General features: G+C 48.2%; 1 protein-coding gene across 15 annotated transcripts in view; it reads left to right on the top strand.

Annotated features, from left to right (window-relative positions):
* Positions 1-16,905, top strand: part of CEP112 (centrosomal protein 112) — a 315,819-nt gene that overhangs the window by 195,798 nt on the left and 103,116 nt on the right. For 14 of the 15 annotated variants that reach the window (XM_018063966.1, XM_018063968.1, XM_018063965.1 and 11 more), the window contains one exon: positions 12,975-13,205. The exons of the other annotated variant lie outside the window; for it this stretch is intronic. In XM_018063966.1, the coding sequence (XP_017919455.1) occupies positions 12,975-13,205 (231 nt within the window). The remainder of the gene's footprint in view (positions 1-12,974; positions 13,206-16,905) is intronic. 15 annotated transcript variants of the gene reach the window in all.

Here is a 16,905-nt window from a genome sequence, read left to right as displayed (position 1 = left end):
AGTCTTGCCAAATAATATCTTTGATGCCACCGACTCCCTGCGGTGCACTGACACACATTTTGCGTGTGTGTGTGTGTGTGTGTGTGTGTGTGATGAACTCTCTTACTGGAATGGCACATTTGACCACTTTCTCCCACAGTTCCCCTGCAGTTGTATATATTTTGAGGTTGTTTTATCACATGTTTACAAACTTAGATGTGTCCCCCAGGTGACTGACGTAAAAAAGTCATTTGGTGACACTATTTTGAAAGGCCTTTCATTACTATTTTATGGGGATAATAACTTTCTTCATCTAGTTACTTTCAGTCTCTTCATGACTTGAGTGTGTCTCATAAAAAACATGGATGAATTTCGATGTTAAAAAATTTAAACTGTTGCATTATTTGAACTAGTAATTCTGGTCCATTTATTTGTGTTTTGATTATTGATATACCCTCTTACTTTTTTTTCATATTTCCCACCTTTTTCTATGCTGTTTTTGTCCTGATTTTTAAAATAGCCCAATTTAAAGACATGGAGAAATTGAGAGGGGGACATAGAGCGCTCTCAGTGATGTCACGCCCCATCCCCCCTATTATTAACGTCCTACATTGAAGGGTGCTTTCAGTTTTGCACCAGCATTAATTTGTGGTTGTTCAGTTGCTCAGTCGTGTTTAACTGTTTGTGACCGTGGACTGCAGTTTCACAGGCTTCCCTGTCCTTCACCATATCCAGGAGCTTGCTCAAACTCACGTCCATTGAGTCGGTGATGCCATCCTACCATCTCGTCCTCTCTCGTCCCCTTCTCCTCCTGCCCCCAATCCCTCCCAGCATCTCAGCTCTTCGCATCAGGTGGCCAAAGTATTGGAGCTTCAGCTTCAGCATCAGTCCTTCCAATGAGTATTCAGTTCTGATTTCCTTTAGGATTGACTGGTTGGAGCTCCTTGCTGTTCAAGGGACTCTCAAGAGTCTTCTCCAACACCACAGTTCAAAAGCACCAGTTGTTCCACACTCAGACTTCTTTATGGTCCAACAACTCTCACGTGACTACTGGAAAAACCATATCTTGACTGTACTTCAGCAAAGTGATGTCTCTGCTTTTAACACGCTGTGGAGGTTTGTTGTAGCTTTTCTTCCAAGGAGCCTGCTGCAGGGTCACTGACGCTGCCTGCAGAGTCCTGGGAGTCAGGCGCACTAGCAGGCGTCCTTTGGGAGGAGGCCGCCGTTGCTTCCACCACAGTCAGGCCTCAGGCCAGGCTACAGGCAGGGAACACAGCCCCATCCCTCAGCAGAAAACTGGATTAAAGATTTACTGAGCATAGCCTTAGTTTGAACATTCTTTGGCATTGCCTTTCTTTGGGATTGGAATGAAAACTGACCTTTTCCAGTCCTGTGGCCACTGCTGAGTTTTCCAAATTTGCTGGCATATTGAGTGCAGCACTTTCACAGCATCATCTTTCAGGATTTGAAACAGCTCACCTGGAATTCCATCACCTCCACCAGCTTTGTTCATAGTGATGTTTCCTAAGGCCCACTTGACTTCACAGTCCAGGATGTCTTGCTCTAGGTGAGTGATCACACCATTGTGATTATCTGGGTCGTGAAGATCTTTTGTGTACAGTTCTTCTGTGTATTCTTGCCACCTCTTCTTAATATCTCCTGCTTCTGTTAGGTCCATACCATTTCTGTCCTTTATCGAGCCCATCTTTGCATGAAATGTTCCCTTGGTATCTCTAATTTTCTTGAAGAGATCTCTAGTCTTTCTAATTCTATAGTTTTCCTCTATTTCTTTGCATTGATTGTTGAGGAAGGCTTTCTTATCTCTCCTTGCTATTCTTTGGAACTCTGTATTCAAATGGGTATATCTTTCCTTTTCTCCTTTGCTTTTCGCTTCTCTTCTTTTCACTATTTGTAAGGTCACCTCAGACAGCCATTTTGCTTTTTTGCATTTCTTTTTCTTGCGGATGGTCTTACTTCCTGTCTCCTGTACAGTGTCACGAACCTCCATCTATAGTTCATCAGGCACTCTATCTATCAGATCTAGTCCCTTAAATCTATTTCTCACTTCCACTGTATAATCATAAGGGATTTGATTTAGGGCATACCTGAGTGGTCTAGTGGTTTTCCCTACTTTCTTCAATTTAAGTCTGAATTTGGCAATAAGAAATTCATGATCTGAGCCACAGTCAGCTCCTGGTCTTGTTTTTGCTGACTGTATAGAGATTCTCCATCTTTGGCTTCAAAGAATATAATCCATCTGATTTCGGTGTTGACCATCTGGTGATGTCCATGTGTAGAGTCTTCTCTTGTGTTGTTGGAAGAGGGTGTTTGCTATGACCAGTGCATTTTCTTGGCAAAACTATTAGTCTTTGCCCTGCCTCATTCTGTACTCCAAGGCCAAATTTGCCTGTTACTCCAGGTGTTTCTTGATTTCCTACTTTTGCATTCCAGTCCCCTATAATGAAAAAGACATCTTTTTTCAGTTGTGAACTTCCAAATGTTCAAGCTGGTTTTAGAAAAGGCAGAGGAACCAGAGATCAAATTGCCAACATCCGCTGGATCATTGAAAAAGCAAGAGACTTCCAGAAAAACATCTATTTCTGCTTCACCCGCTGGGCTGGGTGAAGCACAAGCTAGAATCAAGATTTCTGGGAGAAATATCAATAATCTCAGATATGCAGATGACACCACCCTTATGGCAGAAAGTGAAGAACTAAAGAGCCTCTTGATGAAAGTGAAAGAGGAGAGTGAAAAAGTTGGCTTAAAACTCAACATTCAGAAAACTAAGATCATGGCATCCGGTCCCATCAGATCAGTTCAGTTCAGTCACTCAGTCGTGTCTGACTCTGCAACCCCATGAATCGCAGCACGCCAGGCCTCCCTGTCCATCACCAACTCCTGGAGTTCATTTAAACTCATGTCCATCGAGTCAGTGATGCCATCCAGCCGTCTCATCCTCTGTCATCCCCTTCTCCTCCTGCCCCCAATCCCTCCCAGCATCAGAGTCTTCCAATGAGTCAACTCTTCACATGAGATGGCCAAAGTATTGGAGTTTCAACTTTAGCATCAGTCCTTCCAATGAATACTCAGGACTGATCTCCTTCAGAATGGACTGGTTGGATCTCCTTGCAGTCCAAGGGACTCTCAAGAGTCTTCTCCAACACCACAGTTCAAAAGCATCAATTCTTTGGCACTCAGCTTTCTTCACAGTCCAACTCTCACATCCATACGTGACCACAGGAAAAACCATACCCTTGACTAGACGGACCTTTGTTGGCAAAGTAACGTCTCTGCTTTTTAATATGCTGTCTAGGTTAGTCATAACTTTCTTTCCAAGGAGCAAGCATCTTTTAATTTCATGGCTGCAGTCACCATCTGCAGTGATTTTGGAGCCCCCCCAAATAAAGTCTGACACTGTTTCCACTATTTCCCCATCTATTTCCCATGAAGTGATGGGACCAGATGCCATGATCTTTGTTTTCTGAATGTTGAGCTTTAAGCCAACTTTTTCACTCTCCTCTTTCACTTTCCTCAAGAGGCTTTTAAGTTCCTCTTCACTTTCTTCCATAAGGGTGGTGTCATCTGCATATCTGAGGTTATTGACATTTCTCCCGGCAATCTTGATTCCAGCTTGTGCTTCCTCCAGCCCAGTGTTTCTCATGATGTACTCTGCATAGAAGTTAAATAAGCAGGGTGACAGTATACAGCCTTGATGTACTCCTTTTCCTATTTGGAACTAGTCTGGTGTTCCATGTCCAGTTCTAACTGTTGCTTCCTGTCTGGTTCCATCACTTCATGGCAAATAGATGGGGAAACAGTGGCTGACTGTATTTTGGGGGGCTCCAAAATCACTGCAGATGGTGACTGCAGCCATGAAATTAAAAGATGCTTACTCCTTGGGAGGAAAGTTATGACCACCCTAGACAGCATATTAAAAAGCAGAGACATTACTTTGCCAAAAAGGTCCATCTAGTCAAGGCTACGGTTTTTCCAGTGGTCATGTATGGATGTGAGAGTTGGACTGTGAAGAAAGCTGAGCGCCGAAGAATTGATGCTTTTGAACTGTGGTGTTGGAGAAGACTCTTGAGAGTCCCTTGGACTGCAAGGAGATCCAACCAGTCCATCCTAAAGGAAATCAGTCCTGGGTGTTCATTGGAAGGACTGATATTAAAGCTGAAACTCCAATACTTTGGGTGCCTGATGTGAAGAGCTGACTCATTTGAAAAGACCCTGATGCTGGGAAAGATTGAGGGCAGGAGGCAAAGGGGACGACAGAGGATGAGATGGTTGAGTGGCATCACGGACTCAATGGACATGAGTTTGAATAAGCTCCGGGAGTTGGTGATGGACAGGGAGGCCTGACGTGCTGAGGTTCATGGGGTTGCAAGGAGTTGGACACTAGTGAGAGACTGAACTGAAAGTGAGCGTGGCCTTGCCCACCAAAGCGAGACTCAGTTTCCTCCATAGCTAGTCCCTCCCATCAGGAAGCTTCTGCAAGCCTCTTATCCATCAGAGGGCACAGTATGAAAACCATAATCACAGAAAACTAACCAAGCTGATATCATGGATCATAGCCTTGTCTAACTCATGGAAACTATGAGCCACGCCATGTAGGGCCACCCAAAACGGATGGGTCATGGTGGAGAGTTCTGACAAAATGTGGTCCACTGGAGAAGGGAATGTCAAACCACTTTAGCATTCTTGCCTTGAGAACCTCATGAACAGTATGAAAAAGCAAAAAGGTGTGCCCAATACTCATACATCATCGTTAACTGAAATCCGCACCTTCAGGTGTCCTTGATCCTACCTAATGTGTCTCTCTGTTCCGAGACTGCATCCGAATGTCACGTTAATTTTAGCCGTCAGGCCTCCCTGGTCTCCTCTTTGCTGGAATAGTTCCTCAGACTTTCCTTGTTTCTGATGACCTTGACAGTTTTGAGGAGTGTCTGCTGGGTATTTGTGGAATGTGCTTCTCCAGTATTGTGGAATTCTTCTGCGAGAAACGTTGATCTCTTTCCTGTCATTTATCAGCGGAACCATTTGTACCCATGTGGGTGCACGCAGTGGGGCCCCGCACGGGCTTCTCCGGTGGCCCGGCGCCGGCGCGGGGGGCTCTCCCGCTGGCCCAGCCCTCAGGCCTGCCCCTGCCAGCGTGGCTTCCTGCTCCCAGTGCAGCAGGCTGTCCCCGGATTCGCTCAGGGATGTCCTGCCGTCTGTCCAAGGACCCCTGGCTCCTTTCACTGGGGGGTAGTGTGAGAAAACAAAGTCTGGGGCTCCCTGTGCTTGCTGCTTCTGGGATGTCCCTTGCCGAGCGTCATCTGTTTTCCCTGCTCGGCTCTAGTATTGTGCTGTGAGATGTTAAAAGCGTCTGCCTACAGTGCGGGAGACCCGGGTTCAATCCCTGGGTCGGGAAGATCCCTGGAGAAGGGAATGGCACCCCACTCCAGTACTCTTGCCTGGAAAATCCCATGGACAGAGGAGCCTGGTGGGCTACAGTCCATGGGGTCGCAAAGAGTTGGACGCGACTGAACGACTTCACTTCACTCCGCTTCACTTCACGGGTCTTTTATCATGATTTCCTCCTGGCGCACCACTCACTTCCACTATGTTTAAGCCGCTGTAACTCACCCATCCAGTCTTTTACACAGAGTTTTTAGTTTTGGCAGTTATGTTTGGTTCTTTGTCAAACCTGGTCATTTTTGCTCAACCTCTTCTGGTTTACTCATTTTGTGACCCTACCCTCTGCTTCTTTAAACAGTTAATACGTGTTTACATTCTTTTTCTGACATCTGAATGCTTGCTCTTGGAAATCTGTTTCTGTTGACTAAACAGTGGTTTGGGGAGGTGGGGGGACTTGGTGATTTTTTTATTAGGAGCTTGTTTTTGGTATCTTGATTTGTGAGAAGCCTGGAGACAGTAAGCTTTGAAATCCTTCAATAACTGCACCAGCTTCCTCTTTCCCGAGTCTCCCCTCTTCCTTTTTCATGCCCTGTTCCTCTTCTTCCTGGGGCTCATTATTTCTGCCTGAAACATCCTGTTTCTACCTCTGTCTCCGGCTGCTACTGTCTTTTCTCTTAAGGTCCGTCTCAGATGCTTAGGTTTTATTCAGTTTTCCAGAATTCTTCTGAGCTTGAATAACCGCTCCCTCTCTGACCTCTTACGGCCCTTTTTGTGGCTCTTATGGTATGTGTGTTGTGTGTTGTGTGTGTGTTGTGTGTGTGTGGTATGTGTGGTGTGTGTGTGTGGTATATGTGTGGTATGTATGTGTGGTGTGTGTGGTGTGTGTGTGTGTTATGTGTGTGTTGTGTGCTATGTGTGTGTTGTGTGTGTGGTATGTGTGGTGTGTGTGTGGTATATGTGTGTTATGTGTGTTATGTATGTGTGTGTGGTGTGTGGTGTGTGTGCGTTGTGTGTGGTATGTGTGTGTTATGTGTGTTATGTATGTGTGGTGTGTGTGGTGTGTGTGTGTGTTGTGTGTGGTATGTGTGTGTTATGTGTGTTATGTATGTGTGGTGTGTGTGTGTGTGGTGTGTGTTATGTGTGTGTTGTGTGTGGTATGTGTGTGTTATGTGTGGTGTGTATGTGTGGTGTGTGTGGTGTGTGTGTGCGTGTGTGGTGTGTGTGGTGTGTGTGTGGTGTGTGTTATGTGTGTGTTGTGTGTGGTATGTGTGTGGTATGTGTGTTATGTGTGTGTGGTGTGTGTGGTGTGTGGTGTGTGTGTGTTATGTGTGTGTGGTGTGTGTGTTATGTATGTGTGTGTGTGGTGTGTGTTATGTGTGTGTTGTGTGTTATGTGTGTGTTGTGTGTGTGTGGTATGTGTGGTGTGTGTGTGGTATATGTGTGTTATGTGTGTTATGTATGTGTGTGTGTGGTGTGTGGTGTGTGTGCGTTGTGTGTGGTATGTGTGTGTTATGTGTGTTATGTATGTGTGTTGTGTGTGTTGTGTGTTATGTGTGTGTTGTGTGCTATGTGTGCATTGTGTGTGTTATGTGTGTTATGTATGTGTGGTGTGTGTGGATGTGTGTGTGGTGTGTGTGTGTGGTGTGTGTGGTGTGTGTGTATGTATGTGTGTGTGTGGTGTGTGTGCATTGTGTGTGGTGTGTGTGTGTGTGTGTGGTGTGTGTGGTGTGTGTGGTGTGTGTGGATGTGTGTGTGGTGTGTGTGTGTGGTGTGTGTGTTATGTATGTGTGTGTGTGGTGTGTGGTGTGTGTGTGTTGTGTGTGGTATGTGTGTGTTATGTGTGTTATGTGTGTGTGGTGTGTGTGTTATGTGTGTGTGTGTGTGGTGTGTGTGGTGTGTGTGTTGTGTGTGGTATGTGTGTGTTATGTGTGGTATGTATCTGTGGTGTGTGTGGTGTGTGTGTGTGGTGTGTGTGCGTTGTGTGTGGTATGTGTGCGTTGTGTGTGGTATGTATGTGTGGTATGTGTGTGTGGTGTGTGTTATGTGTGTGTTGTGTGTGTTATGTATGTGTGGTGTGTGTGGTGTGTGTGGTGTGTGTGGATGTGTGTGTGGTGTGTGTGTGGTGTGTGTTATGTGTGTGTTGTGTGTGTTATGTATGTGTGGTGTGTGTGTGTGGTGTGTGTGTGGTGTGTGTGGTGTGTGTTATGTGTGTGTTGTGTGTGGTATGTGTGTGTTATGTGTGTTATGTGTGTGTGGTGTGTGTGTTATGTATGTGTGTGTGGTGTGTGTGGTGTGTGTTATGTGTGTGTTGTGTGTGGTATGTGTGTGTTATGTGTGGTATGTATGTGTGGTGTGTGTGGTGTGGGTGTATGTGTGTGTTGTGTGTTATGTGTGTGTTGTGTGTTATGTGTGTGTTGTGTGTGTGTGGTATGTTGTGGTGTGTGTGTGGTATATGTGTGTTATGTGTGTTATGTATGTGTGGTGTGTGTGTGTGTGGTGTGTGTGTGTGGTGTGTGTTATGTGTGCGTTGTGTGTGTTATGTATGTGTGGTGTGTGTGTGTTGTGTGTGTTATGTATGTGTGGTGTGTGTGTGTTGTGTGTGTTATGTATGTGTGGTGTGTGTGGTGTGTGTGTGGTGTGTGCTATGTGTGTGTTGTGTGTGGTATGTGTGTGTTATGTGTGGTATGTATGTGTGGTGTGTGTGGTGTGTGTGTGTGGTGTGTGTGTGGTGTGTGTGTGTGGTGTGTGTGTTATGTATGTGTGTGTGGTGTGTGGTGTGTGTGCATTGTGTGTGGTATGTGTGTGTTATGTGTGTTATGTATGTGTGGTGTGTGTGGTGTGTGTGTGTGGATGTGTGTGTGTTATGTGTGTGTTGTGTGTGGTATGTGTGTGTTATGTGTGTTATGTGTGTGTGGTGTGTGTGGTGTGTATGTGTGGTGTGTGTGTGTGTGTGTGTGGTGTGTTATGTGTGTGTTATGTGTGGTATGTGTGTGTGGTGTGCGTGGTGTGTGTGGTGTGTGTGTGGTGTGTGGTGTGTGTGCGTTGTGTGTGGTATGTGTGTGTTATGTGTGGTATGTGTGTGTGGTGTGTGTGGTGTGTGTGGTGTGTGTGTGTGTGTGTGTATGTGTGTGATGTGTGTGGTGTGTGTGTCTGTGCCTGTACACATATGCGTAGCTTGTGTACTGTAGTCTAAAGTCTTTTAGGGAGAATGCTTTTCTGGAAGTCCCTTGTCGCAGTCTTAATCAGCACTGACTCAAGTACGGTTACGGATTAGCACCTCCGCCTGTGGCGGTGATCGCCCATAAACTATGAAATGTGCGAAAGTGAGTTCATGTGTCAATAAGTTGTTAATGTGTTGTTATTCCAAAAGTGCTTGTAGAATAATTCTTAAACTTTGAAAATAATCAAAACGATTGCTTCTTAACTATGGACATGTCCTCAATTTAAATATTAATGTATTTCTCTTTCACAAAGAGCATTTAAAATGCTTGCTTGGGATGAAAGTCCTGACAATCCGTAATCATTTATAAGATGATGATAAGCCTGCCACTTCTTTTGCCAGACCTTTTCAGATTCAGTGTGGTTTCAAGAGCCATTATCTTTCTGAGGAAACTGGTCTGTGCTGTTGGAGGGTTTTTGTAATTAATTTTTTATCATGGTAAAATACACAGTATGAAATTTGCCGTCTTAACCATTTTTAGGTGTGCAGGCCAGTGATATCAAATACATTCGCCTTCATGCAACCATCATCACCATCTCTCACATAACTCTTTTCATCTTGTAAAGCTGAAACTGTCTCCATTAAAACAACAGCTCTCCTTCCTTCACCCACGGGCCCCGACCATCCCCATGTACTCTCCGCCTGTGTGGTTCTGCCCCTTCTAAGCACCTCACGTAAGGAGAGTCGTGTCCTTAGGGCTCGTGCCTGTTGCAGCATATTGCAGGCTTTCCTTCCTCTCTAAGGCTGAGTAATGTCCCATCGTGTGTATAAACCGCAGTTCGCTGATCCATTTATGTATCAGGGGACATTGGGGTTGCTTCCATTTTTCTGGTCTGTATGTTTTGAACTGTTATTTAAGAATCAGGTTAACTAAAAGTTGTCCTTATGGTTTGTCTCTCAGACGCACAGCCTTTAGTAATTTTTGAATTTTTAAAATAATTCTGCTCTTTATGTCAGTCGCATAGGTGAGTTTTATAGCTTACTGTTTATAATATCAAAGAGAAATGAACACATCTATTCCAGATTGATCCTGTCAGTTTCTTCACTCTAGTTACCAGCACACGCTAATGGCTGAAGTGGTAAATGCCTCAGGGACGCCTTTGGCATTGAGCTCTTCCACTTGATGTTTATTTCTTCCATAATTAGTTGATACACTTTTCAGCATAGTTTTTCTATTTGAAAAATCACCAGTGGATTGAAGCCAGTGCATTATCAGTGTGGTCAGCAATTTAAAACACCTTCCTCTAAGTTACCATTATGTACCTAGTCAACCGATAGAAATATACAGAATGATGACGCCCAGCCCTGGAAGGTGTGTCCCAGTCAGGGAATAGCTGGGTTATAATGGTGCCTATTGGAGTATGCACTGCCTTAAACAGTTACCACTGTGTTTCAGAAAATGCTGCATTCTCAGCTAATGCACAGACAGTAACAGCGGCACCAAGTCCTCTCAGCCTGAACCAGCTGATCATCTGGTAGCTGGGCAAACCAGGGTCCTCGCTCTGCTTTCCCTATGAAAAGAACTCGAAACGCCAGATACAGTTTTTTAAAGAACATTTTTGTGTGTGTGTATTCACAAGCGGTTGGGTTAGTTAGGATGAGCAGACGTCAACATTTAAATGAAAACAGAAACCCAGCAGTGTGAGCAGAGTGCTGAAGACAGCTCTCGCCTTGAGGACCTTTTCTAAAAGCTAGTGAAGTTGAACTTCAATTTAGGGGCTTTTATTGGGCACAGGAATAAAGCAAAGTCCAGGGTTTGCTTAAGGTGATGATCTAGGCTGCCAGTGGGCTTCGAGCTGGGACACTGAAGGGCCACCAGGCACAGACGAGTTAGAAACCAGAGAACTGTCACCAAGCAGGGAGGAGGCAGGGAGGGGTGAGCCGGGAGACGGGCCTCGACACGTGCACACCGCTGTGTGTTACACAGGTGACTGATGAGAAACTCCTGCGCAGCACTGGGGACCCTACTCGGTGCTCACGGGGCCCTAACTGGGAGAGAAATCTGAAGAAGAGGGGCTGTATATATAGGGCCAAGAATCCACCTGCTAATGCAGGAGGTGCAGGTGCGACCCCTGGGTGGGGAAGATCCCCTGGAGGAGGAAATGGCAACCCCCTCCAGCATTCTTGCCTGGGAAATCCATGGACAAAGGAGCCTTACAGGCTATAGTCCATGGAGTTGCAAAGAACTGGACACGACTTAGCAACTAAACAACAACTGTGTGTGTGTGTGTGTGTGTGTGTGTACATATTCACTTTGCTGCACAGCAGAAACTGATACAACGTTATAAAGCAACTTTGTGGCCCTTTGGACTGTAGCCCACTGGGCTCCTCTGTCCATGGGATTCTCCAGGCAAGAATACTGGAGCGAGTTGCCATCTCCTTCTCCAGGGGACCTCCCCGACCCAGGGATCGAGCTCAGGTCTCCTGTGTGTCCTGCACTGCAGGCAGTTCTTTACCCACTGAGTCATCGGCGAAGCCCTCAAAGCAACTGTGAAAGTGAAAGTGAAGTCTCTCAGTCGTGTCCGACTCTTTGCGACCCCGTGAACTGTAGCCCACCAGGCTCCTCCATTCTTGGGATTCTCCAGGCAAGAATACTGGAGTGGGTTGCCATTTCCTTCTCCAAGGGAACTTCCCGACCCAGGGATCGAACCCAGGTCTCCCGCACTGCGGGCAGACGCTTTAACCTCTGAGCCACCAGGGAAGCCCAACTTCAATTAAATAAAAAAAGAAAGAAAGAAAGAAACCAGTAAACTAGAAACCACCTTAGTGCTGAGTGAGGTGCCCCTGAAAATCCTCGCCTATAAGCTGATGCCCGAACTCTCAGGTCAGTGTGCCCTGGGATACGAGGCTGAAAACTTGCTCTAAAGTCATCCAGACACGCTGACATCTCCAGGGTCTGTCAGGGTCAGATGGGGGCTGGAGGACCACTTCCAATCCCATCAAAAACGAGCCTGCATTTGGAAAGAGTAGCAACATAGGGTGACGAAAAACAAAGTGCGATGAACCCAGGGTCTTAAAAATTCTGAGCAACAGGATGAGAGCTGCAAACAGCTGAGATGCTGGAGTTACCAGCCACAGATAGAAGAGCCATGGTTAGTGTGTGCTGTAAAGGGAAAGACTTTAAAGGGCTTGAAAATATTTTCTAAAGCGGTTAAAGGCATTTAAAAATCACCAGACGTATTTGTATAAGAATAAACTCCCGAAGAAGGCAGTGGCACCCCAATCCAGTGCTCCTGCCTGGAAAATCCCGTGGACGGAGGAGCCTGGTGGGCTGCAGTCCATGGGGTCACTGAGGGTCGGACACGACTGAGCGACTTCCCTTTCACTTTTCACTTCCATGCATTGGAGAGGGAAATGGCAACCCACTCTAGTGTTTTTGCCTGGAGAATCCCAGGGATGGGGGAGCCTGGTGGGCTGCTGTCTGTGGGGTCCCACAGAGTCGGACACGACTGAAGTGACTTAGCAAACTCCCCAAAATAAAAACAAAACAACTGAAAATTCAGAATCTGTATGGATTTGAGATCTAATTACATGCAGAAAATGCCTAGAATGTAGGTGAGAGGAAAAGAGATGGAAAATATGAGAAATTCATGAAATGAAAGAATAGGAAGATCTAATTTACATCCGTGTGAGTTCATAATGAGTGGAGAGAGAATGGAACACAGATGTTACATTAATAAGTCCAGCCTGATGATTCTGTAGCCCCTAGAACTTTGAGAGGGTAAACACGTCTAAAGCCACCCAGTTTTTTGTACTTTGTTGTGACATCCCTGGGAAGTTAGTATGCCCATGTGTTTGGGAATTAAGAGACATACTTCTAAACAGGTCATAAGTCAAAGAAAAAATAAAAATGAAAGTTAAAAATGCTTTGAATTGAATGATAATGAAAATACCGCCTATCTGAGAGATTAGATCCATGCAGCCACAGAGTGGTATCCGCAGTCCTAAGTTTATAAATCGAGAAAGAAGGAAGGGTAAAAATAAACGAGTGAAATATCCCAGGTAAGAAGTTAGAAGAATAAAGAGACTCCGCGAATGTAGAATGCAGGACATAACAAAGATAAGAGCAGAAATCAATGAACTGAAAACAAACCTGAGTAGCAAGTGCTGAGGAATCTCAAACATGACGCCAAATACTTGAAGAAGCGAGGTGCAGAAGAACCAAGAAATATTCCGTTTGCAAAGGTGTTGGAAGCAAAACTAAACGCCTTGTCTGGGGTGAAACATTTCCAGTGGCAGCGGTGTCTGAGCCAGAGGGGCGGGCAGGGCCGGAGCAGGAGGGCGAGGAGGGGGCGGCGGGCGCGTCCGTCTTGGCCTCGCAGCTCGTGTCCTTCCACGCACTCCCGTCACATCCTCTGCCCGTTTCCCTAACAAGGTGATTGCGGACATGGAGGCGCAGGTGCACAGGCTGAGAGAGGAGCTGGTCAGCGTGAACTCGCAGCGGAAGCAGCAGCTGGTGGAGCTGGGGCTCCTCCGCGAGGAGGAGAAGCAGAGGGCCGCGCGGGACCACGAGGCCGCGGTGAGCAAGCTGAAGGCCGAGTCGGAGAAGATGCGGCTCGAGCTGAAGAAGACCCACGCCGCCGAGACGGAGCTGACGCTGGAGAAGGTAGGCGGCCGGGCGGGGGGAAGCGGGCCGGCGCGCACAAGGCCCAGGCCGCCGCCTGGCCTTCCCGGCTCACCCCTCGGGGCGGTGGCCTGGAGCCGGCCCCCAGTTTGTAACCCTTTCAGGGGCGCCGTCTGCACGTCTCAGGCTTCCCTAACTCACCCGTGTCTCCCGGAGGCGGACAGATGCAAGACCCCCTGCCAAGTGACTAAAGACGCGCCGAGCGTCACACGGGGCAGCAGTCTGTGGGCTCTGGCGTCGCGTGGAGGCCCTTGAAAGGGCTGGGCTTTGTCCCCTGTGAGCAGCGGAAGCCGGGGGTCCACGCCCGCGGAGGGCAGAGCTGGACGCAGGGAGACTAGTTCAACCACTGCGGGCACTCGGGCGCGGGGTGACCGTGCTGGGGCGGCCAGGGGCAAGGAGGGCGGTGACCGGCCCGGCCCCTTGAGGCCCAGCTGTCTGCAGCGGGGCTCAGGGTTTGCTCCCGGCTCAGATGTGCCGGGGCGGCGGGGGGCAGAGGGGGCGGCTGCAGGGCACACGGCCTCAGTCCCCTCTGCTGAGAGGCAGGGGAGCGTCCGAGCCTCGGGGACACAGCTGGCTGCGGGGCCTTCGTGCACCCAGTGGGGTCGCGGGTGGCCATCCCGTCGGAGCAGCACAGTCAGAGCTTTGAGGCAGAGGGCGCAGTGTCCGCGCCGGGGCGGCTGCTGCGGGGCCACCTCAGCCTCTGGCCACAGTGAGGGCCGATGCGGACAGAGCCGCCATCCCCAGCCCCCGGACAGCTCCCGCCCCCGGACAGCTCCCGCCCCCGCCGCTCATCGCTGCCCACCCGGCAGAGTGTCCCCAAGGACACAGGCTTCGGTCCAGATAGTGAAGCCAGACTTAAAACAGGCAGCGGAGGCCTCGGTTCTCTTGAATCAGGTGTCCACGTTTTAAAGGGTTCTTTTCAATAAGAGCAGCAAGTTTTCAAGTATAGGTTTATATGTGTTGCTAACTAATTTACAGGTTATAGATAATATAGATAATAAATACCGCAAGTAACTTATCTGGCCAGTATTTCTGGAATATCTTCTGTGTCTGAGGCATTATCCCAGCACTTGGGAGCCATGCAGAAAGGGGAGATGGAGAGGCCCCTGTCCCTGAGAAGCCCGTGGGCAAGGACGGCTGCGGGACACGCAGGGGCTGTGAGCAGGGCGTGGTGAGCGGGGGAGGTGCGCTCGAGTAAGGGCGTCCGGGTCACACCTGGGACAGGTGAGCTTCACCTGGACGTCCAGGGTACACCTGGGATAGGTGAGCTTCACTTGGATGCGGGGCCGTGAGGGCCGTGTATGTGGCTGGGCAGCCAACGGGGCGGCGTGGTTCGGGCAGGGCCTGACCAGCAGGCCCAAAGAGCCCGCAGGGCACTGGTCTTAGCTCCGAGCTTAAACCCCGGGGTCGCTCAGGGCCCCTTCGCCGTGAAGTGTCAGGACCCAGGGGGCTGTTAGGAGGCTCTTCCGTCAGCGTTGGCAGGACCAGCGCAGCGGGGGGTGGGGGGGGTCAGTCCAGGAGGGGCCCCCAGGGCGCCTCGAGGTGCCTGAAGGTGGCGACCCGACCGGAGGAGGCGCGACTCAGAGTCGGCCCAGCGGGCAGCCGTTCCGTGCGAGTCCTGCCCTCGGCATTCAGGAGCGGCCCTATCGGGGCCTCTGGTCTGGGAGAGAGAGGATGAGCTCCGTTCGGGCCCAGTAGCGATGTGGGTTGGAGGAGCATTTGTAGACAACCCTCAGGAGGGCCGGACGGAGCGGAGGCCGCAGCGCGGGGGCTGAGGAGCGGACCCCCAAACCACCAGCCGTGCAGGACTCGTTAAGTCGGGGAGGAGAGAGAAGGGTTGTGCAGAGGAAGCGGAGAAAAGTGTATTTTCCTGAAAATAGCGGCAGAGGCGGTTTGGAAAGGACGCTTGTCAAGGATGGGACAGAAAATCCGGAAGGCCGAGAGGGGAGGAAGGTCCAGGATTTGGAACTGAGCATGGCTGTGAACGGCGCTGTGGTCGGAGGGCGGCGCACGGGACCGTGGGCAAGGCGGGGGCGCTCGGGGACAGGGCGCCGCAGGAAGGAGCGGTCCACAGAGCGCAGGAGCTGGGGTTTAGGCTGAAAACGTCTGGACAGGCACGAGCGGAGGAGGAGCCGCCTGGCGGGACTGTGGACCCTGATGCTTGCGGCTGGGATGCAGCTGTGAGCCGACTTCCGTCCAGCCGCGCGGACAGCGGCCGGTCCTGGAGGCCGCCTCCCTCGCTCCTGCCCGCAGGTCTCTGCCCCAGGAAGGCTCCCCGGCCTCTCACCCCACTGCCCTCTCCCCTCGGTAGAGCATCAGGGCGGGCGGGCTGCTCAGTGCCACACCCAGGCCGAAATTCTTCTATTTTTTTTAAACATTTTGCTTTAAAAGTTATCTAAATTGATGCAAAAATTAACATCTTCATACTAAAAATTTTGTCAGCATTTCCATTTTCCTCCTTAGTTTAAGATCCCAGTTGAATTACAGGGTCGAATTGCTTTTCGACAACATTGTACTAATTTATATTTTTCCCCACAGAATATCTGTTTTGTATAGCCAGTCCTTGGTATTAACACTCTAATTTGGGGGCCAGGGTGTTGGTGAGAAACATTTATTGTTTCTAATTTCGTATTTAAGAGTGAGACTGGGTATTTACAGCAGATCTGCTAGTCATGCTTCTTTCGCTGAGAATTGTGTGTCCATGTCCTTTGTGTCTCGTCTGTTGATGTCCTGGCATCGTTCTCATCACCTTATATAAACTTCGTATTTAGGATGATAAAATTCTTTGTGGCAAGTATTTTTGGTATTTGCCGTTTAATTTTGTCCTTTGATTTTATGAAACACAAAACTTTTATTTGTATTTAGCGTATTCTGTCAGTTCCTTTGTGAAATCTCCAGTATAAGTAGTGGCTTTAAGCTTCACAATTGGATATCTTAAAATATATGAACGCATCACACATTTTTCACACTGTACTGAATTTAAAAAGCTCTTGTGAAATTGACATGGTACTTACAGGCTTGGGCTCCTGATCTATAATTTTAATGGCATCTGAAGGACTATAATGGAATTCTGCCAGGCGGAAATCACCAAAAGGCCTGGAGCAACAACTCAGCATCTTTTTCAAATTTAAGAAAAGCTCCATATGGTGTAATTATCCAAAGCTAAGGTCACAGAAACTACTTAAACCTTTGAGATTTATAATTAAAAGATTAATATTAACTTATGAAGACATTGTCATTTTGGCTTAAAATGGATTTCTGATCTCAATTCTGTTCTTTTTACTTTGATCTTTTCCCCAAGGTTTTCCTTTGCAAGGAAAGTGAAGTTTGTGCCCTTAAAATTTTAAATTAAATATTATTCACAAACAGTTCAAATTTACAAACACTGATCGACACACATGTCCAGCTTGGCCCTCACAGAACTCAAGAGTTGGGGAGCTTCCAGTGGGCGTTTCCTGGGCGTGTGCACCAGAGCTCGGGTGCTGGGCTCTAGCAATACCTCAGAACGTAACAATCAGTTAATCTAATACAAAAGAAAAAACCTGCGCAGATGGAAACTTGGAAAATTTTCAGTTCAGTCGGTCAGTTGTGTCCCACTCTTTGCGACCCCATGAACCGCAGCACACCAGGCCTCCCTGTCCATCACCAACTCCCAGAGCATACTCAAATCCATGTCCACTGA

The sequence above is a fragment of the Capra hircus genome, chromosome 19 (genome assembly GCF_001704415.2).
Source record: "Capra hircus breed San Clemente chromosome 19, ASM170441v1, whole genome shotgun sequence".
Lineage (NCBI taxonomy): Eukaryota > Metazoa > Chordata > Mammalia > Artiodactyla > Bovidae > Capra > Capra hircus.
The sequence above is the reverse complement of the archived record's forward strand: the minus strand, read 5'-3'. Positions and strand labels throughout refer to the sequence as shown.